This window comes from Acartia tonsa, chromosome 13 (genome assembly GCF_053477335.1).
Source record: "Acartia tonsa isolate MP-2025a chromosome 13, ASM5347733v1, whole genome shotgun sequence".
In the NCBI taxonomy this organism is placed as follows: domain Eukaryota; kingdom Metazoa; phylum Arthropoda; class Copepoda; order Calanoida; family Acartiidae; genus Acartia; species Acartia tonsa.
The window spans coordinates 22,922,655-22,944,526 of NC_137272.1; the positions used below are offsets into that span (position 1 = coordinate 22,922,655).

The following is a 21,872-nucleotide window of genomic DNA, read 5'->3' on the forward strand; positions in this document are numbered from 1 at the left end:
CCTTAAAAAATTTTTAATATTTATAAGCACCTTCTAAGTACTTTTCTTATTCCTTAAGATGCTTTGGCAGCAAAGCTATTAAGTTTGTCCGTCTGTCATACAGGATAAAAACCACAAGTACGTAAAATATCAAAAACCTTTTTGTTTTATAAACAGATTACACATATAACCATATATTACAAAAGCAAACACAATCGAATCTATAAGTAGCGCAGTTATATTAACCCTTCAAATTGATATTATGGCAGTTATTGTCAATAAATCATTCAATATAACATATTCTTTAATTAAACATAGCATTTAGTTTATCTACATTGTAATCGAGAGAGACAAACAGACTTGATTATAGAGTAGCTTTGCTCCTAAAAAACACAGTGAATAATAAAGCAATATTTGCCCTTAAAACATAAATCCCGTAAACACGAACAAATATTCAAAGATTTTATTTAGTTTTTTTAGTTAAAACTTTTATTTACAAAGCAATTTTGCCTGATATTTACGTCTACAATATAACCAATATTTGGCATTAATACATAGTTCCCTATAACACAATAATACGCCACTTGTCTTAACCTCTTTTCGAGGAAGCTTTGTGTTTATCAAGTTCGAAATTAATTCCTTATCATTATCCTAAAACTAAGCGCAAATGTCGTCTTTTTTTGGCTTTCCTTTGATAATGTAACGCGGCATGGATTGTTTGTATATTTTGATGCGCACGTTCGTTACTTTTGAATGAGATATGAGTGTGTGAAGATTTCGGAGAACAAAATTGGGCCTATCATTGGTCTCATAGTGTGTGAACGACCCTAGTATATCAGGGATTTGAAACCATAAGAACTTCAGGTAGAATTTGTTATTTTTATTAAGAAGAATGGTGTATAGGACGATTATATGTAGTTTTAAAAAAGGCTTTAGCCAGCTAAACATGAAACTTAATAATGATTAATATATGTTTTAGTTATTTTTATGTGCCTTTATTTTTGCATTTAACAATGATTTATTAAACCAAATAATTTTCCTTTAAAGCCAAAGTTTCCAAAGATTCTTAACCGTAGAGAAAAATGATTTTAAAAAGCAATTTAGATTACGTGGTTATAAATAACTGGAATTATGAACTAATTGATTTTGTAATTTCAGGACTTTGAAATAATTTCATCAATAAATCTATATTCAAACCTGCTGTTGAAACTTGATGGTTCCTGGTATTGGGGGTTTGTATGTTCGCCAACAGATCTCGTGAACTTCCCGCTAATTCGAAAGTCAAGCTCAACCAAAGTGTCATGGTTGAGACAATTTCAAAGTATCTGATGAATAGGCGTTAGCATTCATCAAGAGATCAATAGCATCCAGTGAATTATTGATGCAATAAACTGTGACAATTTTTCTGTGAAATAAGTACCTAGTGAATCATTATGCCACTAACCAAAAAGCAGAAAATTGAGCGAGCTATCGCTATTGGCAGTGAAAGGCTAGAAGTGTTTGACGAACAGTTAAAAGTGTTTTATGACAATCTAAAAGCCTGCCAAAGTTTTAGTTCATGTGAAAATGTGAATGTAAAATCAATTCGTGACATTTTTAGTGAGGTCAAGGACCAATCTGACCTAATAAAAAGTCTAAAACCTGCCGTGGAGACTAGTGAGCTGCGCGAGTTCAAGCGTGATTTGGATGAAGCTAGTGAGCAGAAATCTGTTGCAGATAAAGTTTATGCGTCGTTGGAGCAGTGTACAAAAATTCTGTACTGGCTTGACAATGATTCAGACGACGCGAGGTCAAGCACTGTCGCCAGGAACCTCGACGTCATTGAGAAGGTGAAGATGGACATGGGAGTGCTTAAAATTTCCGTGGAGTTGCGCCAAGAAGTACGTGATATGTACCGAAGGCTTAGAGAGATGGAACGTCGTTCATCTAATCTGGATGAGAGTGGGACACCTGCCATGCTCTCCAGAAGTATGTCTGCCGTGGATATTCGGAGTTCCAACCCGCAGTATGGGCGCTGGGACAACAGTTTGTTGCCGTCGTTCGACGGTACTGACACGGATTACCCAAACTTTAAACAGGTCTTTAAAGATCTATGCTCTGGTTATGGATTTGCTGACCAGAGGTTAAGTCTGATGTTGTGTATGGAGAAGGTGATAACCAACCCGGAACTACGCAAGCAAGTGTCAGCGATTAGAGATCATAATGAACAATGGTCGTTTCTTGATCAGATGTTTTTATCAAACACTCGCCGGTTCATGAGGATTTTAACCAAGCTGAACAAGATGAAACCTGTGGATAAACCTGTGGACGTGGTTAGCGCAATTGCTACCTTCAAGAGCATGATGCAGGAGGTAGAAACCATCGTTGGTTCTGCAGCTAAGGATTACAATCACCTAACTCTTATTCATATTTTTAAAGACAAGTGCCCTGAAAGTTTGAGAGAGAAAATTATGATGGAGCTAGGTAGCATGAACCAACCAAACATCCAGAAGATTGTAGAACTGCTGGAGAGGACCAGGGGTGCCATGTTGGCCGGTGATATGTCCTATGACACTAACGCCGGCAAGAGAAATCGTGACAGAGCTGCTGCCGCGCAAGTATCTGGCCGCAGCGACAATAAGAATGGAAAGGCTGGAAAGGACAAGGCTTCCAAGTGGAACAGTGCATGTCCTGTGGAGAGCTGCAAGGAGAAACACCCGATTTTCCGTTGCCTCACGTTTAAGAAGATGGATGTGGTTGACCGAAAGAAAGTTGTCCAGCAGAAGAAGTTATGTGAACTCTGCCTATGTGACGGCCATACTGCTGACAAGTGTAATAAATCGGATAAGCTTGGTGTTTGTGGTACCAATAATTGCGACAGATACCATTCTAGGTTACTCCATGAGGCCAGTGCTGGTGTGAATACAGTCTACAAGTCAAGTTCTGCACCCAGCCCCTGTACCTTCTTACTTCAGTTAGTTCCTGTTGTAGCACCTGGCGGCGGCACCTGCCACGCCACTGTGATGTTTGACTCTGGGGCAAATTTGCCACTTGTGTCTGAGAAATTATCCAACAAGTTGAAGCTGAAATCTACCGGCAGATATACAACTATTTCTGTAGCTGACGGCAGTGAGTCTTCCTGTCGCAATGTTGTGTTTTATCTGAAGGATAGGGACGGCAATTTGAGGGAGTTTGAGGCAGCTGTCATGCCTACCCTCGGCGGGGCCAACGAGATGCGCTCGGTCCACCCCGAAACTGCCGCCGAGATATTTAAAATGCCGCCAGAAAGGTTTACATATATTAGTGGAGGCTTAGATATCATCATTGGAAATACACATCCTGACGTGTTTCCTTCAACCTACCAGAAAGTGGGCCAGTCTATGTTGTGGCGAACCATTTTTGGTAGTGGTTTTATCTGTACGAGTGCTGACGGTGGAGCTGGAGATCAAAAGTCGGCTTATAAGGCTGTCAGTGTCAGTGGAGGCACCTTGCCAGACTTTCTGACGTCTGAATTGTTTGGCGTACAGCCGCAGGCACTTTGTCCAGGATGTACTGCCTGTCAAGAGTGCAAGGCTATGGCCGACGGCACTACCTGGGACCAGCGTGAGAGGCAGAGGATAATTGAGGCAGGTTTAACACTAGACTTGCAGTCCAACAAGTGGACAGGTCAATATGCTTATATTGAAGATCCTCACACTTTACCCTACAATGAGAGTTTAGCCCGCAAAATTGCTGAAAAGGATCGTGCCAAGATGGTCAAGGAAGGTACCTATGGAATGTATGTGGAGGTATTCAACGACGCCATAAAAAGAGGCGTTTTTCAAAAAGCCACGCCTGAAGAATTGCAGTATGAAGGGCCTAAGTCTTGTTCATCAATAGTGGTTGCCTTCAAGGAGGATTCAAGTTCCACACCGATGAGATTGTGTGCAAATAGTTCTCTGACGTTCAAAGGTACCAGTTTTAATAACATAATGCTGGGAGGCCCGCCGCCAATGCAGAAGATTTTTTATCATTTGATGCTTTTCCGCGGTTACAAGGTTGGTATAACCGCGGATATTTCCAAGTTCTATAACTCTATCCTGGCCACAGAGTTCGACAGCCAGATGAAGAGAGTTTTATTTTCCCCGACGCCAGACGGTCCTCTTGAAATTTACCTGACTAAAGTTGTGAATTTTGGCGAGTTAGCTGCGGGAAATTTGGCAGTTACAGCCCTGAAGTTGACGTCCCGCCTGTTCGGCGGAAAGAGTGAAGCAGAGGTCAAGGAGATGTATGGAGAGGGGCAGATAAACGGTAGTGAAATTGTTGCTAAACCTGAATTATGGAAGGAGCCACAAATACCTACCTACCCTGATGAGGAATTCAAGTTACCTCAGATTCCAGTTGCAGTCAAGCTTGAGAAGCACAGCTTCATAGATGACGTTATTTCGGGAGCAGGATCGAAGCCAGAAGCCAAGGAGATGATGAAAGAGGCCGACAGAATTATCGGCAAAGGTAGTTTTTCCTTCAAACAAGTCATTTATTCTGGAGATGATTGCCAGCCTACCAAGGTTCTCGGGCTAATATGGAAGCCAGCCACCGATGTGTTGTCCATCGCCACAAGAGTCAACCAAGATGGAAAAGTTAAGGGAAAGAAGGTGAAAGAGGATGCTGATTTGTACAACCTCCAGGATGCCTTGGACGAGAATCTGACAAAGAAGATGGTCCACAGGTTCGCCGCCCAAACCTTTGACCCGATCGGGCTTTGCAGCCCTATTCTGTTGAGAATTAAACTTGTCCTGCGGAAAACATGTTTGCTGAATTTGGGCTGGCAAGATTTCATTCCAAAAAGTCTACGGGATGAACTTGTTAAGTCGCTGGAGGACAGAGCTGAGGTCGCTAAATTGGAGTTTGACCGTTGTGTGGTCCCGGAGGAACCAACTGGCCTTCCATCCTTGATGATGTTTTCGGATGGGTCATCAGAGGCTTATGCATGTAATGCATATTTGAGGTGGCCAACTAGACAAGGATTTGAAACGTTTCTGCTAGCCACCAAGTCAAGAGTTGCGCCGGTCAAATGTGAATCAATTCCACGCCTTGAATTGATGGGGTGCCAGATGTCCACAAGGTTGGCAAAGTCCGTCAGAGATGCCCTGCCCTTTGATGTTGTCAGAGTGATGTACTTTACTGATTCATCGTGTGTTTTATCACAAATAGTTTCCAACAGTGCTATGTTGAACACTTTTAATTCTCATCGCATTGGAGAAATTCAATCTGCAACCAACAAGGATGACTGGAGGTGGGTCCCGGGGACACACAATGTTGCAGATTTGGGCACCAGAAGCACCTGCAAGGTATCAGATTTGGGACCAGGTTCCAGGTACAGATTGGGCCCAGAATGGTTGCGCCAGGATGAAAGCGCGTGGCCGGTGAAAACTGCCGAAGAAGTCAAGCAGGTTTTACCCCCAGAGGAGTTGAATACCAAAATGGTTAAGTTATGTTCAATGAAGGTTGCCGGAGAAGCCGCTGAAGATGTCTTTAGGTTTAAGCACAGGAGATCATTTGGACAGGCCAAACGTATTATGGCAGCTGTCCTGCAAGTTGCGAACACCTGGTTGAAGAAGCTAAAGAGCAGACAAGAAGGTAAGACTACAGCCGCTGGTAGTCATGTAGCAGCCGCAGATTCTGTGTACAAGCCGTCTTTGTACAATTTTATGGCGGCGGCGGAACTTTTCATTGTGTCATGAAGCCAAGAGGATGAGTGGATAAATGACGCTAAAGGCAATTATGCGTCATTAAATCCATTAGTGCATGAAGTATCATTGACCTGGCCTGTCGTTGGTCCCGGAGGAAAGTATGTGACCAGGGAGATGAGAATCCTTAAAATGGTTGGTCGTGGAGAGCCCGTCATTGACGCCATTACTGGTGGCCGTAAAATGATATTTGAAGACATGCCAGGTTTAATAATTTTGGAGCCTGGTAATTGGTTAGCTGCTGTTTTTATGAGAGAAGCGCATGTTGAGCTTCACTCTGGTGTCCGTGGAACTTTAGCTGAGAGCCGCCGTTGGTGCTGGATTGTGAAGGCAAGGAGGTTGTTCATCATGGAAGTGAAGAAGTGTTGGCCCTGCAGTGTTGAGAGGGCCAAGGAATGTCGTACTACCATGAAGGATGTGTTACCTGACAAGTTGGTCCCGAGCAGGCCTTTTGAAGCTGTGCAAGTCGACCTGATGGGTCCGCTGGTTACGAGGAGAGCTGCCGCCAAAACGAGGAGTCAGACAGCAACGAAGAAGGTGTGGGTGTTCGTGGTGGTCTGCAGGTTCTCAGGGGCGTTATGGTTAGATGCCTTGGAAAAGTATGATACCAGCAGTATCCTGTTGTCCCTGCGCAAGTTGGAAGCTGTTCATTGTCTGCCGAAGGTCATAGTAAGCGACATGGGCACACAATTATCCGGTGCTCGCAAGGTTTTAGAGCAGAAGTTGGGCAGCCAGGTAGAGTTTTCTTGGTCTCAGATCCCGGCCCGAGCCCACCATTTCATTGGGCAAGCTGAGAAAATGGTGGGATTAACCAAGAGATTGCTGTCCAAGAAGTTGGTGAATAGTTCTGTTAATTTCAACGAGCTCCTGGTGCTGTTGGCGGAGGTTAGCAAGTTGATGAATAGCAGACCATTGACGATAGAAGCTGCGAACGACGTGGAGAATTGGCGGCTGATTACCCCTGGCCAGCTGCTGGGAAATGTTGACCGCCAGCCGTTGTGCAATGTAGCGATGAAACCGGAGGACCAAATTTCCTCCAGGTTGAAGTTGTTAGAAGATTTATCTGCCCAGTTTTGGACTGCCTATCGCCAGGAGATCCTACCGAAGATATTACGGATGTCCAAGTGGAAGGATGAGATGGCGGAGCCACTAGCTGACGGAGATATAGTTCTGGTTACGAGTACCAATCCGCTGATGAGATGTTTGAGGATGGGCCGAGTGACGAGGATTGAGGATGGGAGAAAGACTGCAAGAGTCTTGTTCCGGCTGACAGATAAATCTCCCCTGGAAGAACATGCTGTATCAGTCAGGCAGTTGTTAAAAATTATGATTAATAATTGATTCTTATTTTATGGAAATTGAGATTTTTTTAGTAAAAAAAAGCCACATTTTTCATATGCCTATTTTTATGCATAAAATAAGAATCAAATGAAATGCGATTAAATTTTATTCTAATTCATATGCTCAAATTTAATTTTATTGAGTTTAATTTCTTTTCAAAAGTACAATTCATTATAAAACTTACCTGAAAAGTTTAACAAAAAGGAATAAATGTGTCGAGGTTGCGTGATTCGATATTTATTCTAAGAAAAAAAATCAAGTATTTTTTAGCAGATTTTTTTAAAAATTATATATGAATTTCAATCAAGTAAAACATTTTTTATTCAGATCAAGGAATGATTGAAAATTCATATTTAAAGTCTCATATTTTTTTACAAAGAAAAATTGGTATTTTTATAATTCCGATGAAAATTCTAACGAAGATATTATTATTTTGCTATTCTTTAAGTATTAAAAAGTTTTATTGTTGATTAAGATATTACAGTTCTTATTCATTAGGTTTGAAAAACTTTCTGCCCAAGGATTTTGAAATATTTTTTCTTACTACTCTTTTGATGCTTAACAAATTTAGTTTTAAGTACCTATAAATCTTAATTTTCTTGTCTAAGATTTATTTCGTTTTATTTTACCATTATTGTTTACATTTCAACCTGATTTCGTAGGTACTTATTGATTTATTTATAATGATTTATTACCTATTGATTATGAAATGATTATTATTTAGTATAGTTGTTATATTTACAACATCATGATTAATAGGATTATCTATTTTAGGATTGTGTATGTGATCTGTGATTGTCATGTGCATGGAATGTTGTATGGTACAAACCAATCCCCATCCTTCTATCCTAAAATGTGAGGTATTATGAGTCCTAGTGAGGGGTATGATATTGTGTATGCATTTCACGGGGTTTCATTTAGTTAGGAGCAAAATTGTCACGTTTTCGGGATGTGGCCATTCTCATGTGATTATGGTGAGTTGAGTTTAGTGAGAAATGTTGCTAGTGCTCAGCGCAAAAAAACCTTGAATCTCGTTAAGGAAGTTAATTTGACTTTCAAACGGGGGGTGTGTCTTAACCTCTTTTCGAGGAAGCTTTGTGTTTATCAAGTTCGAAATTAATTCCTTATCATTATCCTAAAACTAAGCGCAAATGTCGTCTTTTTTTGGCTTTCCTTTGATAATGTGACGCGGCATGGATTGTTTGTATATTTTGATGCGCACGTTCGTTACTTTTGAATGAGATATGAGTGTGTGAAGATTTCGGAGAACAAAATTGGGCCTATCATTGGTCTCATAGTGTGTGAACGACCCTAGTATATCAGGGATTTGAAACCATAAGAACTTCAGGTAGAATTTGTTATTTTTATTAAGAAGAATGGTGTATAGGACAATTATATGTAGTTTTAAAAAAGGCTTTAGCCAGCTAAACATGAAACTTAATAATGATTAATATATGTTTTAGTTATTTTTATGTGCCTTTATTTTTGCATTTAACAATGATTTATTAAACCAAATAATTTTCCTTTAAAGCCAAAGTTTCCAAAGATTCTTAACCGTAGAGAAAAATGATTTTAAAAAGCAATTTAGATTACGTGGTTATAAATAACTGGAATTATGAACTAATTGATTTTGTAATTTCAGGACTTTGAAATAATTTCATCAATAAATCTATATTCAAACCTGCTGTTGAAACTTGATGGTTCCTGATATTGGGGGTTTGTATGTTCGCCAACAGATCTCGTGAACTTCCCGCTAATTCGGAAGTCAAGCTCAACCAAAGTGTCATGGTTGAGACACCACTATCCTTTAAGGTAGGGTGGAAGAAGTCAAGAAAATTGTCTAAAACCACCAAAAGACATATAAAAAGTTACAGCCACTTTTAACTAACAACTTCTGTGATTTTTACCTTCAGACAAAAAAACCTTACTACTTCATGTTATAGCAAGTAGAACAATGATAGTCTGACGTTCAGTTGCGTGCGGAAGGGAGATGGAAAGGGGGGAGTCCCAAAGGACATAATTCCACTTTTTACCCTTTTCAACCCCAACCCTTACACCTGGCAAATGTCTGTGCACGACACTAATGTTGATATTTTGTAGCATAAAATTAAGACAAATTACATTAAACATTAGAGAGAACTAAAACTGATTAAAATGATTGGATAAATGTCCCAATTCTTACTTAAATCCCTCTTGGTCATATATTACTGACCATTTCGAGTGTGCATTTAAAAACCGTAAAAAAACTGCGAATACTTTAATATTTTTTTTCTTTTTTACTTTATTTATATAACTTATCATTATTAAAATAGTGCTGCAATTAATTACAGCTGATTGATTTTATCTAAATGGACATTAGTCAAAGTAAATTTCAGGAAATACAGCGTTTTAAAATATAAAGCTTAAATTCTCTATATTTTATTTATGATATATTGTTAAAACACTTTTATATTTTCTTTGTGTATGTACGTTTAAAATGTGTTTATGGATAAAATGGATTTTTCAAAAATGGATAAATAATTTCCATTCTCTATATAAATATATTCTACAGAAAGTAAAAATTTAATATTAGAAATATTTTATAATATTTTGGGGGCGAGGGGGTTGGATGAATAACCTCATCCTCCTTAAATTAAAAAAGAGTATTAGACTCTGAAATATCAAGCTATATTTTTTTTTATAATTTGCTATTATTTTTTATTGTACCCCAAAAAATATTTTCCATTATATTTTACAATTCATTGTTTCTAATAAATTGTCATAAACAAGACCTTTATGGTGGGTTTCAAAGTCTGTCTGCCATCCAATTATGACAACACAATAGCATTAAAACGAATAGATAAATATACAATAACACGTAGACATTATATGGCTGTAGAACCTCACCCAAAATCTTGGTATAAAACCGTAATTAAGAGATATTTGGACGATTAAATGATATATTAAAGTAGCTCGAGGCATGTTTTATAAAATTTAAGGCCAAAAAAGTATTTTTTTTGTGGCTTGCTTTGACAAATTTAAACAATACTGGTCTATAATCTTAATCTACTAGAATATATACTTGCATTTTAATATCACTCAATCGATTGCATACGATTTTCTTTATTCAAACGATTACAGCATATTAAATAAGCTATAAAAACAGTAATGTAAAGACAAATAATCTAATCCAACCCCCAACAAAAAAATGTGTACTGAAAGTTAATCACTTTAAAAATTTAATATATCTTCTATTGTCCTATCCATTGCATGTATGTACAGTACAACCTAATAAAAATTCTCCATAGAACTCTTGTGTCTATACTTTGGGGCAAATAGTGGTATAGTCTCAAAAAAACGGCCCATGGTCAAAGCATAATCCACCCCTTTATTGTCTACTTAAAAACTTATTTATTTAAATAATTAAAAGATTCTAAGACTATCTGTGTGTCCATTTAGATCCCACTAACTATTGAACTGGATTTCTGTTTTCTTTTCAGGGATGCCTTATATAGATCAATGAAACTATATATATATAAATCATTTTTACCAGGGAGGAATTGGACTGTATGTATATTGTAAAGGACTGAAATTTACAATTTCCCTCACTCGTTGGCTTCGAAACTATGGGTCCTTTTTTCAAATCTTTATTGAGTTTTAAAACTAGAATGCATAAACCTTCACACCTATGAACTTTTTATTTTGAAGGGGTAATTTTGTTTCCATAATTTGGAGCGTACTATAATTTATCTCCATTGAATTATCCCTTCAAAATTATATTTAAAAGGATGCCTAAAATTGATTGAAGCTAATCACAAAGAATAGTTATTTCTCGCATCGTATTATAAACGGCTTTCCGCGGATACAGAATGTACAATTACAAGATTAAAACTAGTTTTTTTAGCCCCGAGGTGCCGAAGGCACCGGCTAAAAAAACTGGTTTTAATCTTGTGATGGTACATTTTTATATTCGTAGAAAGCTGGATATAATTCGATGCTAGACATAGTTTTTTCGTATGGATGAGAACCGGTTCCTATCCACCGGATTCGAATGAATACGAGAAATTGTATTACCTGTAGCAGATGTAATATTTCTCTGCCTTGTGCTCCAAGTTCTGTCGTGGGAAAGGGAGAGTCCAACTAAAGATAAAAAGGTATCGTTAGGATAAAAAATGTGATATTTGTAGGAATATCTATCTATTAATCTATCTACAAATCTACACAAGCTACCTAAATGTATAATACAACCACACAAATGTAACAATTTTTTTGTACGCTTCGCGCACAAAACATACAAATTCCTTTCATTAAATTAATTTGAATACACATTTAGAAATAGGTTTTTATGTCATGTATAATTTTCTTATTACCCCCTAAAATTTGCCAATTATCAACCACTAAGTTATAAAATCTAATTATAAAATGTCTATGCCTTTCGCTAAAATCCTCGAAAATTAGGTATGTGCAGGTGCACTTTGTTATTACTGATCCCTTTTCAACACTACAAAAACATCTATCAAATATAAGTAACTTCAACACCAAAAACCCCCCTTCCCCCCCCCCCCAAAAAAAAAGTCTCTAGGGGTTGGGGGATGTCGTTGCTTCTTGATGCCAATCCACCATAAAAATCAAACCGGAGAATATACCCTCTTGCCAGGGAGGTTATTTTTTAGCGCTTTTCAACCAACCCGCCCTCAGCCCTCCTAGCCAAAACTATCGTTCTAGCTACCAACCTGGAAGCAATCCGGATGAACAAAGCATACAGACAGAAACAATTCTAGAACAGGATCCTGCTCAGATATAAAGTTCTTCAGAACATCAATAATAACACCAGAATCTACTTCGTTGACGTTTCCAGCGGAGCGCACTATTGTTGTTATAACATGAGTAATATAAATTTTAAATGGAAACATATAGAGAAAAATAGTTCATAAAAAAATCGTTCATAAAAATAGATAATAAGGAATTAGGAATCTGATGCTTTACCGTTAAGTGACAACTGAGCACAGAAACCCCCATATTATTTTCGAATAATATACAAATAAGGGAGTGTTTTACCTATGCCCAACCCCTATGGTAAATTACTAATCCGGCGGTGTTACCATGTGCCTTATTATAATCTAATGTAAAGTAAAAACACACAAAATCTACTTCCTTCCCCTTATTTTCAAGTTACTTCAAAATAAAGAAGGGGTTGCAGTACTCGACTAATCACTTTCAGGGAAACTAAAACATACTCAACATTTTTCTGTTTTTCTGGAAATATTTTACATATTTGATTATATGCAAAAGTGAAAGAACAATTATTATTTGAACTCATATTAATTCCTGTAGTAATATCTTCATTATTAGTATAGGAGAAATCATAATCCGCTAGAGCTGCCTGGATCAAAGCAGACTCAATTTTGGGGATTTCTTCTTCAACTAGTAAAAAAGACACTTTGCTTAACTTTTGTACTTGTAGAGTGGGATAGCTATGTTAGTTAATATTTTAGAATAATGATTTCTGAAACAATTAGGTACAATTTAAAAAGAGTTGCAGCTCTAATACCCTCACCAAATATTCTCATATCAAATATATCATTCAATAAGAGAAGCATCCTTAGAATTAAATCTACACCCCTATGGTAGAAATTACTAAATTGCAGTAGATAATATACAGGAATAAATGAAAACAAGAATGTCAAAAAAAAGATAAAAAAGTTAAGAATTTTTATAGAGAGAGCAAGAAGAATTTTTGAATAAAAAATGGATTTTTTTCCAAAGTAGTTGTCCTTGTAAACTGTAAGAATGAAGCATTTAGCTTTGGATGGACGGACAGTTGGACATTCTTGTACTTTGCATTATAGATATAAAGTGTCTAAATTTTCCTTGAGAATCATCTTCAGTGGTATACAGGTCGTCCAATTCATCAGGGAAAAACGAGGATTTCTTCTCATCTAAAAATAAACAGGGATGACAACATCCATAAGTAAAGAAGCACAGTAAAGATCATGGTTTGTCATAGGGACAAATTGATTCAAATAGCAGATTTTTTGTTGTAATAAGTAAAAAATAAATTTACATAAAATTAAAAAAAACCAAGGTATACATTTGTTTTAGATGTTTTAATTGATAGTATTTGTGTATGAATGACAGACCAACGGTTTAAGTAAATTATATACCGGATGCTCATTGGCGTAGGGAATCTTCACTAAATATTGAGCCGTCTATCTAGAATAGCAGCAGTGAAAATTAAGTAGCTGACAGACGGAAGCACTGACGGAGATTTCGAGCTACTAAAAGTCATACCTTGATAGTAATCAACATAATCATTATCATTTTTCTCCTCTTTTTGATTCTCGATGGCAACCTTTGTACTAGTAACAAAACCATCCACAATTGTATCCTCTTTATTCACTTTCTCCATGTCTAGGTCAGGAATTTTTACTATAATAACAGGACTTATACTGGCTTCGCTAGTTGTTTGAATTTCGTGTTCATTTTCGTCACTGTTATGGTGTTGATGAGGCATTTTTGGAATGTCCATTTCGAAAAAGGTCATTACATAGTCATTTATGTTTGAGGGTGCTTTGGTGGAAGGGGTTTCTAAGTCCATCTGGGGGATTTTTAACTTTATCTTCTCAGCAATTTCTTGAAAATACAAAAATTAGGAGAATTTTATTTCTACTGGGAGTAGTACACAAAAAAACTTTATTCAGAATACTTATTTTAGGTTAGATTAAGTGGGATCCCTACCCTTATTTTAAAGTTAAATGCGAAAGGGGTGTCTGTGCCGCAAGGAACTTTGAGGTAAAGCACCGATTTGGTTAAGTAGGAGTTGGAAGCAGAGAGATAGAGAGGGGGGACAATGGGCTGTTTATTACACTAGTCCCCAAAATTTTACAATAACGTTTTCTTATTCGTTGGATTAACAACTTTGGGGACTTACACTAAATTTGATTGGTTGGTTTATTAAAATGAGTGTTCAAACCTTTCTACAGAAGGGGTAGTTTTGTGTGTTGTCATTGGGAATGTGCATCAATTTATCGGCTGTTGTCTTATCCCTTTAGATCTCTGGGTTAGAAGTGCTTCATGGGGGTAGGGTATCTCAGGATTAGAACTACACAAAATTGTTAAAGAAACGGATTTTAAGTCAGGAAGCTAATGTTAGTTGAAATAATCAACACTACTTTCCTCCCCCCCCCTCCTTAATTCTACATAAAGTTTCATATTTAGACAAATATTGATTTACCGATCATAGTCCTTTCCATGATTTAATCCTTTAAATGTATTAAAAATAAAACAATTATATGTTTAAAATCTACTTTAGATTAAATACAGTTTAATAAATCAAGATTTATATCAATTGTTTAAAATAAAGAAAAGTTACTTTCAAAGATAGCGAAGCTTTTCCACTTAAAAATCTATAACACAAAGTAGTGCATGTAAGATCTTAAGGGATATGACAATGGACGCTATTTGAATTACATCCACAATGATGATCAACAAATTTATGCCTTCTCCAGATTAAAATTATTGGTTGAAAAGTTTTGACATTGCTCTTTGGGTACCAACCAATAAAAATTTGTTAAAAGTACCCAAGGATTTATGAGATACCTGAGTTATAAAACATTGGGTACCAGTGTAATTTACAGTCTCCTCTCTCCCTGATGTTAAACCAACAGACATACCGACTTATAGTAGAGTAGCTTCTTAATAAAAAATGAAAACCTTGGGGCAAGTGTGTGGAGCCAATTTGTTCAGAATCTGAATCTAAAGAACTGTCCGTGGTGAATTTTTCTTCAGAGTACAGGGCAGGAAGACTGTCCGTTGTAAAAATTACGGCGTCGTCGTTCAAGGCTGTTTAAGGTGTTATATTTTATTCTCTTGGATTTATTAGAAGCGAAGCTAGTCTGTTGCTTAGTTATGTTGTATGTCAGTCTTTCAGTCATTTATTTAATAATTATTATTGTCCTTTTCATAGATTTTTGCTTAAAAACTTTAAAACATGGCTAAATTTTCCGATTAACATTACCTTTATTGGATTTTTTATTAGAATATTTTTTTTCTTAACTTTTGACTTTGTAAAACATTTAAAAACATAAATGCTTTGCTATCCCAACGAAAGGAAGGATTTTAAAGAAGGTGGAGGTTAATTTATAAGCATTTTTTGTAAATAGAATTTGTATATATTACAAATTAAGTTAACATACGGACGAGCGAACTTATCATACTTATAAAGTAGCTCCATTACTAAAAATTGAGATGCTATCCAGTTCAGAATAAAATATACACCCCTGCCATAAGATGCGTATTGGTAAGAACAAAAGCACTGTCGTCCAATGGTTCTATCCCGTCTTTAGTAAACATTATGGCGTCAAAACTTGATTTTGTGGGTTTTTCAGATGTCGTTGTGCCAAGTTGCTCGTTCTTGGTTATAGTGTAGTCGCCATCTTCGAAAGTGTCATAAAAACTGAAAAATATAGATGATCAATTTTGCTAAAATAATCTTATTACATTATTAATCTTATCCTATTTTTTCAGGGAAGTTTGTATTAGTCCAGGACAGGTATAAGGCTATTTTACATATCCACTAGGATACATATGGCACAAAGATAATATGCAAAATTACTTTTACAGGGGGGATGGGACAGGGCAGGGGTAAGAGAGGGACAAATGAACAAGTTTGTAATAGTATAGGACAGGTTTAAGGCTTTTTTGCATGGGAATACATCGCCTATTAGGATATATAATATATATGGCCCTAAGAATTTTTTATACGGTTGGGTGGTGTTATGGAGGCAGTACTAAACTAATTATGTGATTATATCAATCTATCTCTTTATTTCTATAAATCAATAAATCAATCTATCTTTCTGTTTCTATCCAATCGAATTATCTATGTACATACCTGGAATCGTTGTTTTCTGACTCATTTGTGAATACAATAGCAGAATCTTCTTCAGTTGTTAGATCAGCTTCTTCTATTTCTACCTCTTTCTCAATAGCAGCTACTATATCCTACAAATATTTATTTTCCAGTATAGCTTCGAAACCGATGAATATTCGATGCATAAGAACCGGTTATCAGACACACTGAAAATTCATGAGTTGAACCTGTTTTTAGAATCAAGTAATTGGACAAAGAAACATAAATTATCGCGCATCTGACATAGTAGCGGTAGATAAAATTATCAATTTTTAGTCATAATTATAACTTTGAAAATTTGAAACTTTTACCCTAAAAGCTAAAGAAATATCAAGAGTTGTATCTTCATTATTTTCTGTTGTTACACTTTGCTCATTATCACTGGGTGTTTCATTTTCAATGGTGGCATCAGTGGTTGATACTAGATTTTCAACTGTAGTTTCTTCAATAATGTCTTTGACTATTGTTAATTCTTCTGCTGTTGGGATTTCAAAATCATTAACTTGTTCAGTTGATGGATTTTCATTTTTAATTATTTGCTCGGTAGCAGTTTCAATAACTTGTTCAGTTGCTGTATTTTCAGATTCCATAGCATTTTCAGTTGGTGGTTTAGATTGGTTTTGTCTGTTTTTGACAAACCGGTTTGTTAGCATAAAAGAATAGTCATCTTCGGAATAATCAGAATTCAAGATGGCTGAATCATCAAACATGGCCGACTCATCCAAACTGGCTGACTCATCCAAGATGGCGGCATTATCCAAGATGGTGGATTGTTCCAACATGACTGATTCGGTTGTAGGGTCTTCACTAGTTATTTCATCCTGCAAAAAAACAACTCTTTATTCTTATTATCATTTTTCTATGAAAATTTACCATTTTACATACAAAATGCAATTCTTTTTTCAACAATTTGCATTTTAAAAAAGCATTACCTTGAAAATTTGTTCAGTTACAACTTGTTCAATGTTAGTTTCAGTTGTATCAAGTTTAGGAAGGGTGGGGACAAGAAGGAGGGGTTCAGTGGTGACTGCCTGCAGATCATAGATAAATAAAGAGTCAAGTATCGAGTTTTACTCAGACAATGTCTATTCTGAAGGAATCTTAAGAGATAAGACAATGGACGATAATTTGATGTACATTCCCGATGTTGATAAACAAAATTGCCCCTTTTTATAAGTTCGTACAGTGCTAACTATCAAGATATTTAATATATATAGTACCAAAATTTGTAAAGCCAACGAATGAGAGAGGGTGTTTTTAAAGTGGCAGTTTAATTTACATTTCAATGTTCCCGACCTGACAATGAGTTATTAACATATTTCTTGCGAAAAAAGGTATTTTAGGCAGGTATTGTCAATCAAAAACTTAATTAATATGTTTTATTTGTTATGTATGATTTTTCTATGCCTCGGGTTCAACTGTTGTGGTTGTTAAGATGCTCTCATTGGCTGCATTAGCCTACACAGATACACAGTGGAATATTGAATAAATAATAATAATTTGAACATAAACGATAATATCCATTTCTATCCCATTGTGTTCCCTTTTAAGTTCTTAAGAATTGACAGTAAAAATCTCTAGTTATTATTAAATTTCAAAAATCCCCTTTTACATATTTTTCGCACTGTGGAATTTTTCTTAAATTCCCGATTTTAGCTAAATATTTCCACTGTGACCTGTGCTTCTGTAATGGTGGGGGAGTCCAGCAGAAAGTTAAATTCTCTATCCAGACCTGTGGGGACAGGGACTGCTGCCTAGATAGATAGATAGATAGATGACCTTTATGAAAATGTACCTTTATTACAAATGTATTTATGACAAAAATTACTGAGCCGATAGATAGATCGTTAACTACACACACAGACATCCAGTTACTTTTATTTAAGGATTCCTTTGAAGAAAAAAATATTTAAGGACAATAAAATTGCAACACTAAAGCAAATAATTAAATTGTAAATGATAATGATAGTGCTAGTGATTTTTCTCGCAAAATTTTGTTGGTTTCAATTAATTTAGCACAAATAAAAACATTTGTTTTCTAGAGTAATAAATGGAATTTAGTAACTGCTATTTTTTTATATTTCCTACAGAAAATTTTCTGTTTTACATTGTTTTAAACATTTATAGAAACGGCCAGTAAAGGTCAAAAAGTGATTTTCTAACTTTTATTTCGCATCGTTGCATTCCCACTGAGTTTTTGGTTTTTATTTTTTTGTCCTTTCTTCCTTTTAAATTTCTTTTTATCTTGTTTCTCATTTTGAAGTGATTTAACAATAAATAAAATTACTTGGTAGTTTTTAAACCATTTTAAACAATCTACTAGTATCAGTATATGTCGATTATGGTCAGTCTTGTTTTCAATGTTTGTCTTAAAAGATCTTTTACTTTACAAATTACGCCTCTCACCTCACTTTCAATTTAAGTTTTTAAAGAATAAAAATGTGTGGTGGTAACCCCTTCCCTAGCCAAAAAAAGTTAAAACCTTCCTAGGACCTATGAGAAGCTACTCTGTAAAGGAGATTAATGTCATATCAGCGGTTAGGGAGATTCTTCGGTACACACAAAAAAAACAGTCTCACGAGCATCCAGTTACTTTTATACAAAGAAAATAATCAAGATAAGATGAGATATATATCCAAACTAAAAAATCTCTCAAATCAAGCATAGTTCCGAATTCGATGAATTTTTACTGTATTAAAACCAGATCTAAGCCTTACGGAAAAAATTCTACGAAAAAGATATCTATATTAGATAAGTAACTATATCTAATGGGAAGATTAATTTATCTTTTATTTACCCATTCCTCTATCCAGGATTTATTATCGCTTTGCAAATCTATATTAAACTTGTTATTTATTTTATTTCTCAATATTTTTTTAAAACAAGGATAAATATTTCCATGTATAAAATGTATGTAGAATAGAATTTTTTACTTATCCATTAATTTACAAAATAATTAAATGTTATGATCATTGAAAGTTAAATTTTTTCAATTTGCATTTTTAGTTTAAAGTGGCTTTGTCTTAACCTCTTTTCGAGGAAGCTTTGTGTTTATCAAGATCGAAATTAATTTCCTTATTCTATAATTCCAGTCAGAAAAAATGTCGTCTTTGTTTAACCTTCCTAAAGAGTTGCGGCATTTGAATATTGTTTATGTTTGGGTCTCTCCATGTTACTTTTGAATTATATGTGTGTGGATAAAGATTTCGGAGAATTGAGTCGGGCCTATCATTGGTCTCAGAGTGCGTGAATAACCCTAGTATGCCAGGTACTTAAACCATAAGAACTTCAGGTAGTTTTTTCTTCATTTTATATAAATTGTATGGCATATAGGACGGATTTATTAAGTTTAAAGGCTTTAGCCAGCTACACGTGAAACTTTATTATGATTCAAATATTATGTTTTAGTAATTTTTATGTGCTTATATTATGCATTTAACAATGATCTATTAAACCAAATAATTTTCCTTTAAAGCCAAAGTACCCAAAGATTCTTTAACCGTAGAAAAAAAAAGATTTTTAAAAAGCAAATAATATTGTGTGGATATAAAAACTGGAATTTTGTATTAATTGATTTTGTAATTTCAGGACTTTGAAATAGTTTGTGTCAATAAAACTATACTCAAACCTGCTGTTGAACTTGATGGTTCCTGGTGTTGGGGGTTTTGCCTTGTATGACTAAGATCTCTAGAACTTCCCGCAAATTTGGAAGTTACACTTAACCAAAGTGTTATGGTTAAGACAGGCTTATTAGGAGAAAAAAGTAAGATTCTTTGACATTTTTGTAGTATTTCCAAAATGCCTCAAAAATATTGTTTTTCTCAAATAACCCGAAAATAATTTTAAACTAAAAGAAGCTGCGCTTTAAAAATGGTGGCAAATTTTTAGGTGTTTTTCTTAATAATTTGGCATATTCATTAACAAGCCGTTATTTTGTTAAACATTTGTTTAAGTTTGATAATTAATTATGGAAAGTAGCATAGCTGCTCTTTAAGTTACTCGTGTAAGTTGGTTTGTAGAAAGCACTAAAACATAAAACAATTTCTTTACTATTTTATTGTTTATATTTTAAGTATTTATTGACAGGTAAACCTGGTACCAGAAGTTTCTGGTACATGGAGAATCCTATTGGTTTTATTGAGTATTAACTTTTCCCTTTAAAATCTGCAATAAATTTTACAGCATAAAAGTATTAATAACTAACATACTTATTGTCGACTGATAAAACCCTCCAAGGACCAATGAGAAGCTACATTGAAAAGGAGAACCCTATCGGTTCAACGGTTAGCACAGTGATGATAAAATATTTTCTTTCTTTGATATATGTGGGATATCGGGAAAGTCTTTTGTGTGACGTTATAAAATAAGTCTAAAAGGGAAGGATGAGAGGATAAATGCGAAAGGAAACTCCTAAAAAAGAGATGTATAATAGGTGTATTTTTATGACGTCACACAGGACACTTTCTGCAAGTGTTTCTTTCGGATTAACGCGGTAGGGGTAGGAAGGGGTGAAGATTTTTTTAACTGCCATTGTCTTATCCTTTTATCTCTAAGTAATTACACATTGTCTAAACAAACTCAAGGCGTTAAAGTCATCTTCTGTGTGCCCACAAAATAAAAAACGTTCATAAATAGCGAAGCAAAAATAAATCATGGATGGACAATCGGACAAAATGAATTATAGAGATGATATTCAGTCGATATGAAAAGCAAAAAAGAAAGAAAGAGAATATGCAATAGCATTGCGTTATGGACAGACTATTGGACGGACGGACAGGCAAAGTAAAATATATGATAGCATTGTACAATTAATATTATGTTAAAAAACTTCTTTCGAAAATTGGCTTTTAGTATCCTATTTTAGCAGCTGAAGCTGCAAATTGTAAAAACATAATATATTTACGCCGCGGCAAGAGCGGCTAAATGTTCTGTGCTATTGTATAGTCTTTAATCTGTGTTAAAATGTATGCACAACTCTCTATGTTTGCTTCTATTCTAATAATTAAGGTCTTACCTATAAATTCAGGGATGGTACAATGCAAAATAAATTTATTCTAGAATATTACTTTTAAAAATAATCGGGGGCTGATGTAATTAAAGACAGAAATGCTCAATGAAAATTTTAAGAAAAGATAAATATTCTATACTATTGTCTAATCCCTCTGTTACTATGAAAAGATGCTAGATCAAAATCTTTTTAATGACTGTTTAAAGTCTAAAAGCATCTTTTGGGAATTTTCTTTAAACTGAAAGTGGACTACAATTGAACCGATTTTTTTATGTTTATTTTTGGATAGGTTAGTGTTGGTTAAGTATATAAAGGTATGGCGCGCACCGTTAGTCTTGAAGTCTTGGGGGTCATTTTATAAGATCCAAAGGCAGGGACTAGAAAGGTTTTTTTTGTCTACTCGTCCGTTTTCAGGAATTTACCCATATTTTTAACATTTAGGATAAAGACTGAATACTAAGACTCACTACTACTATGTCAGACAAATGAAAACTAGACTACCTGAATACTAAGACTTACTACTGTTACGTCAGACAAATCAAAACTAGACTACCTGAATACTAAGACTCACTACTGCTATGTCAGACAAATGAAAACTAGACTACCTGAATGCTAAGACTCACTACTGTTATGTCAGACAAATGAAAGCTAGCCTACCTGAATGCTAAGACTCACTGCAGTGCTCAGAAATAAAATGATCATTTTTGTACACATTTTTCTAGCGCTCAAAACTATCATTCTATCATCTCTGAAAATAAATAAAATTAAATATAGTTTATCTAAAAAAAATTCTAACAAAACACCTATGCTCTCAGTATTAAAGGTTTGAGATAACCCTCTAAAATGGATTAAAACATACCCCAAAAATATAATTCCTTGAAAAGTAAAACATAATCAGATAATTGTTTTTCTTGTCATTTATCGTAAATGACCTCTATCTAAATTA

General features: G+C 35.2%; 1 protein-coding gene across 1 annotated transcript in view; it reads right to left on the bottom strand.

The window, feature by feature from the left end:
• The window catches only part of LOC145304589 (uncharacterized), a 37,563-nt gene extending 15,893 nt beyond the window's left edge, over positions 1 to 21,670 (bottom strand). Inside the window, exons 1-13 of the mRNA XM_080146510.1 lie at positions 21,584 to 21,670; positions 17,595 to 17,672; positions 17,326 to 17,376; positions 16,851 to 16,949; positions 16,230 to 16,739; positions 15,901 to 16,010; positions 15,287 to 15,462; positions 14,721 to 14,849; positions 13,299 to 13,640; positions 12,878 to 12,946; positions 12,336 to 12,431; positions 11,741 to 11,874; positions 11,082 to 11,147 (exon numbers count right to left, since the gene is read on the bottom strand). Coding sequence (XP_080002636.1) covers positions 11,082 to 11,147; positions 11,741 to 11,874; positions 12,336 to 12,431; positions 12,878 to 12,946; positions 13,299 to 13,640; positions 14,721 to 14,849; positions 15,287 to 15,462; positions 15,901 to 16,010; positions 16,230 to 16,739; positions 16,851 to 16,949; positions 17,326 to 17,376; positions 17,595 to 17,672; positions 21,584 to 21,664 — 1,941 coding nt within the window. The 5' untranslated portion in view covers positions 21,665 to 21,670. The remainder of the gene's footprint in view (positions 1 to 11,081; positions 11,148 to 11,740; positions 11,875 to 12,335; positions 12,432 to 12,877; positions 12,947 to 13,298; positions 13,641 to 14,720; positions 14,850 to 15,286; positions 15,463 to 15,900; positions 16,011 to 16,229; positions 16,740 to 16,850; positions 16,950 to 17,325; positions 17,377 to 17,594; positions 17,673 to 21,583) is intronic.
• Positions 21,671 to 21,872: the final 202 nt, after the last annotated feature.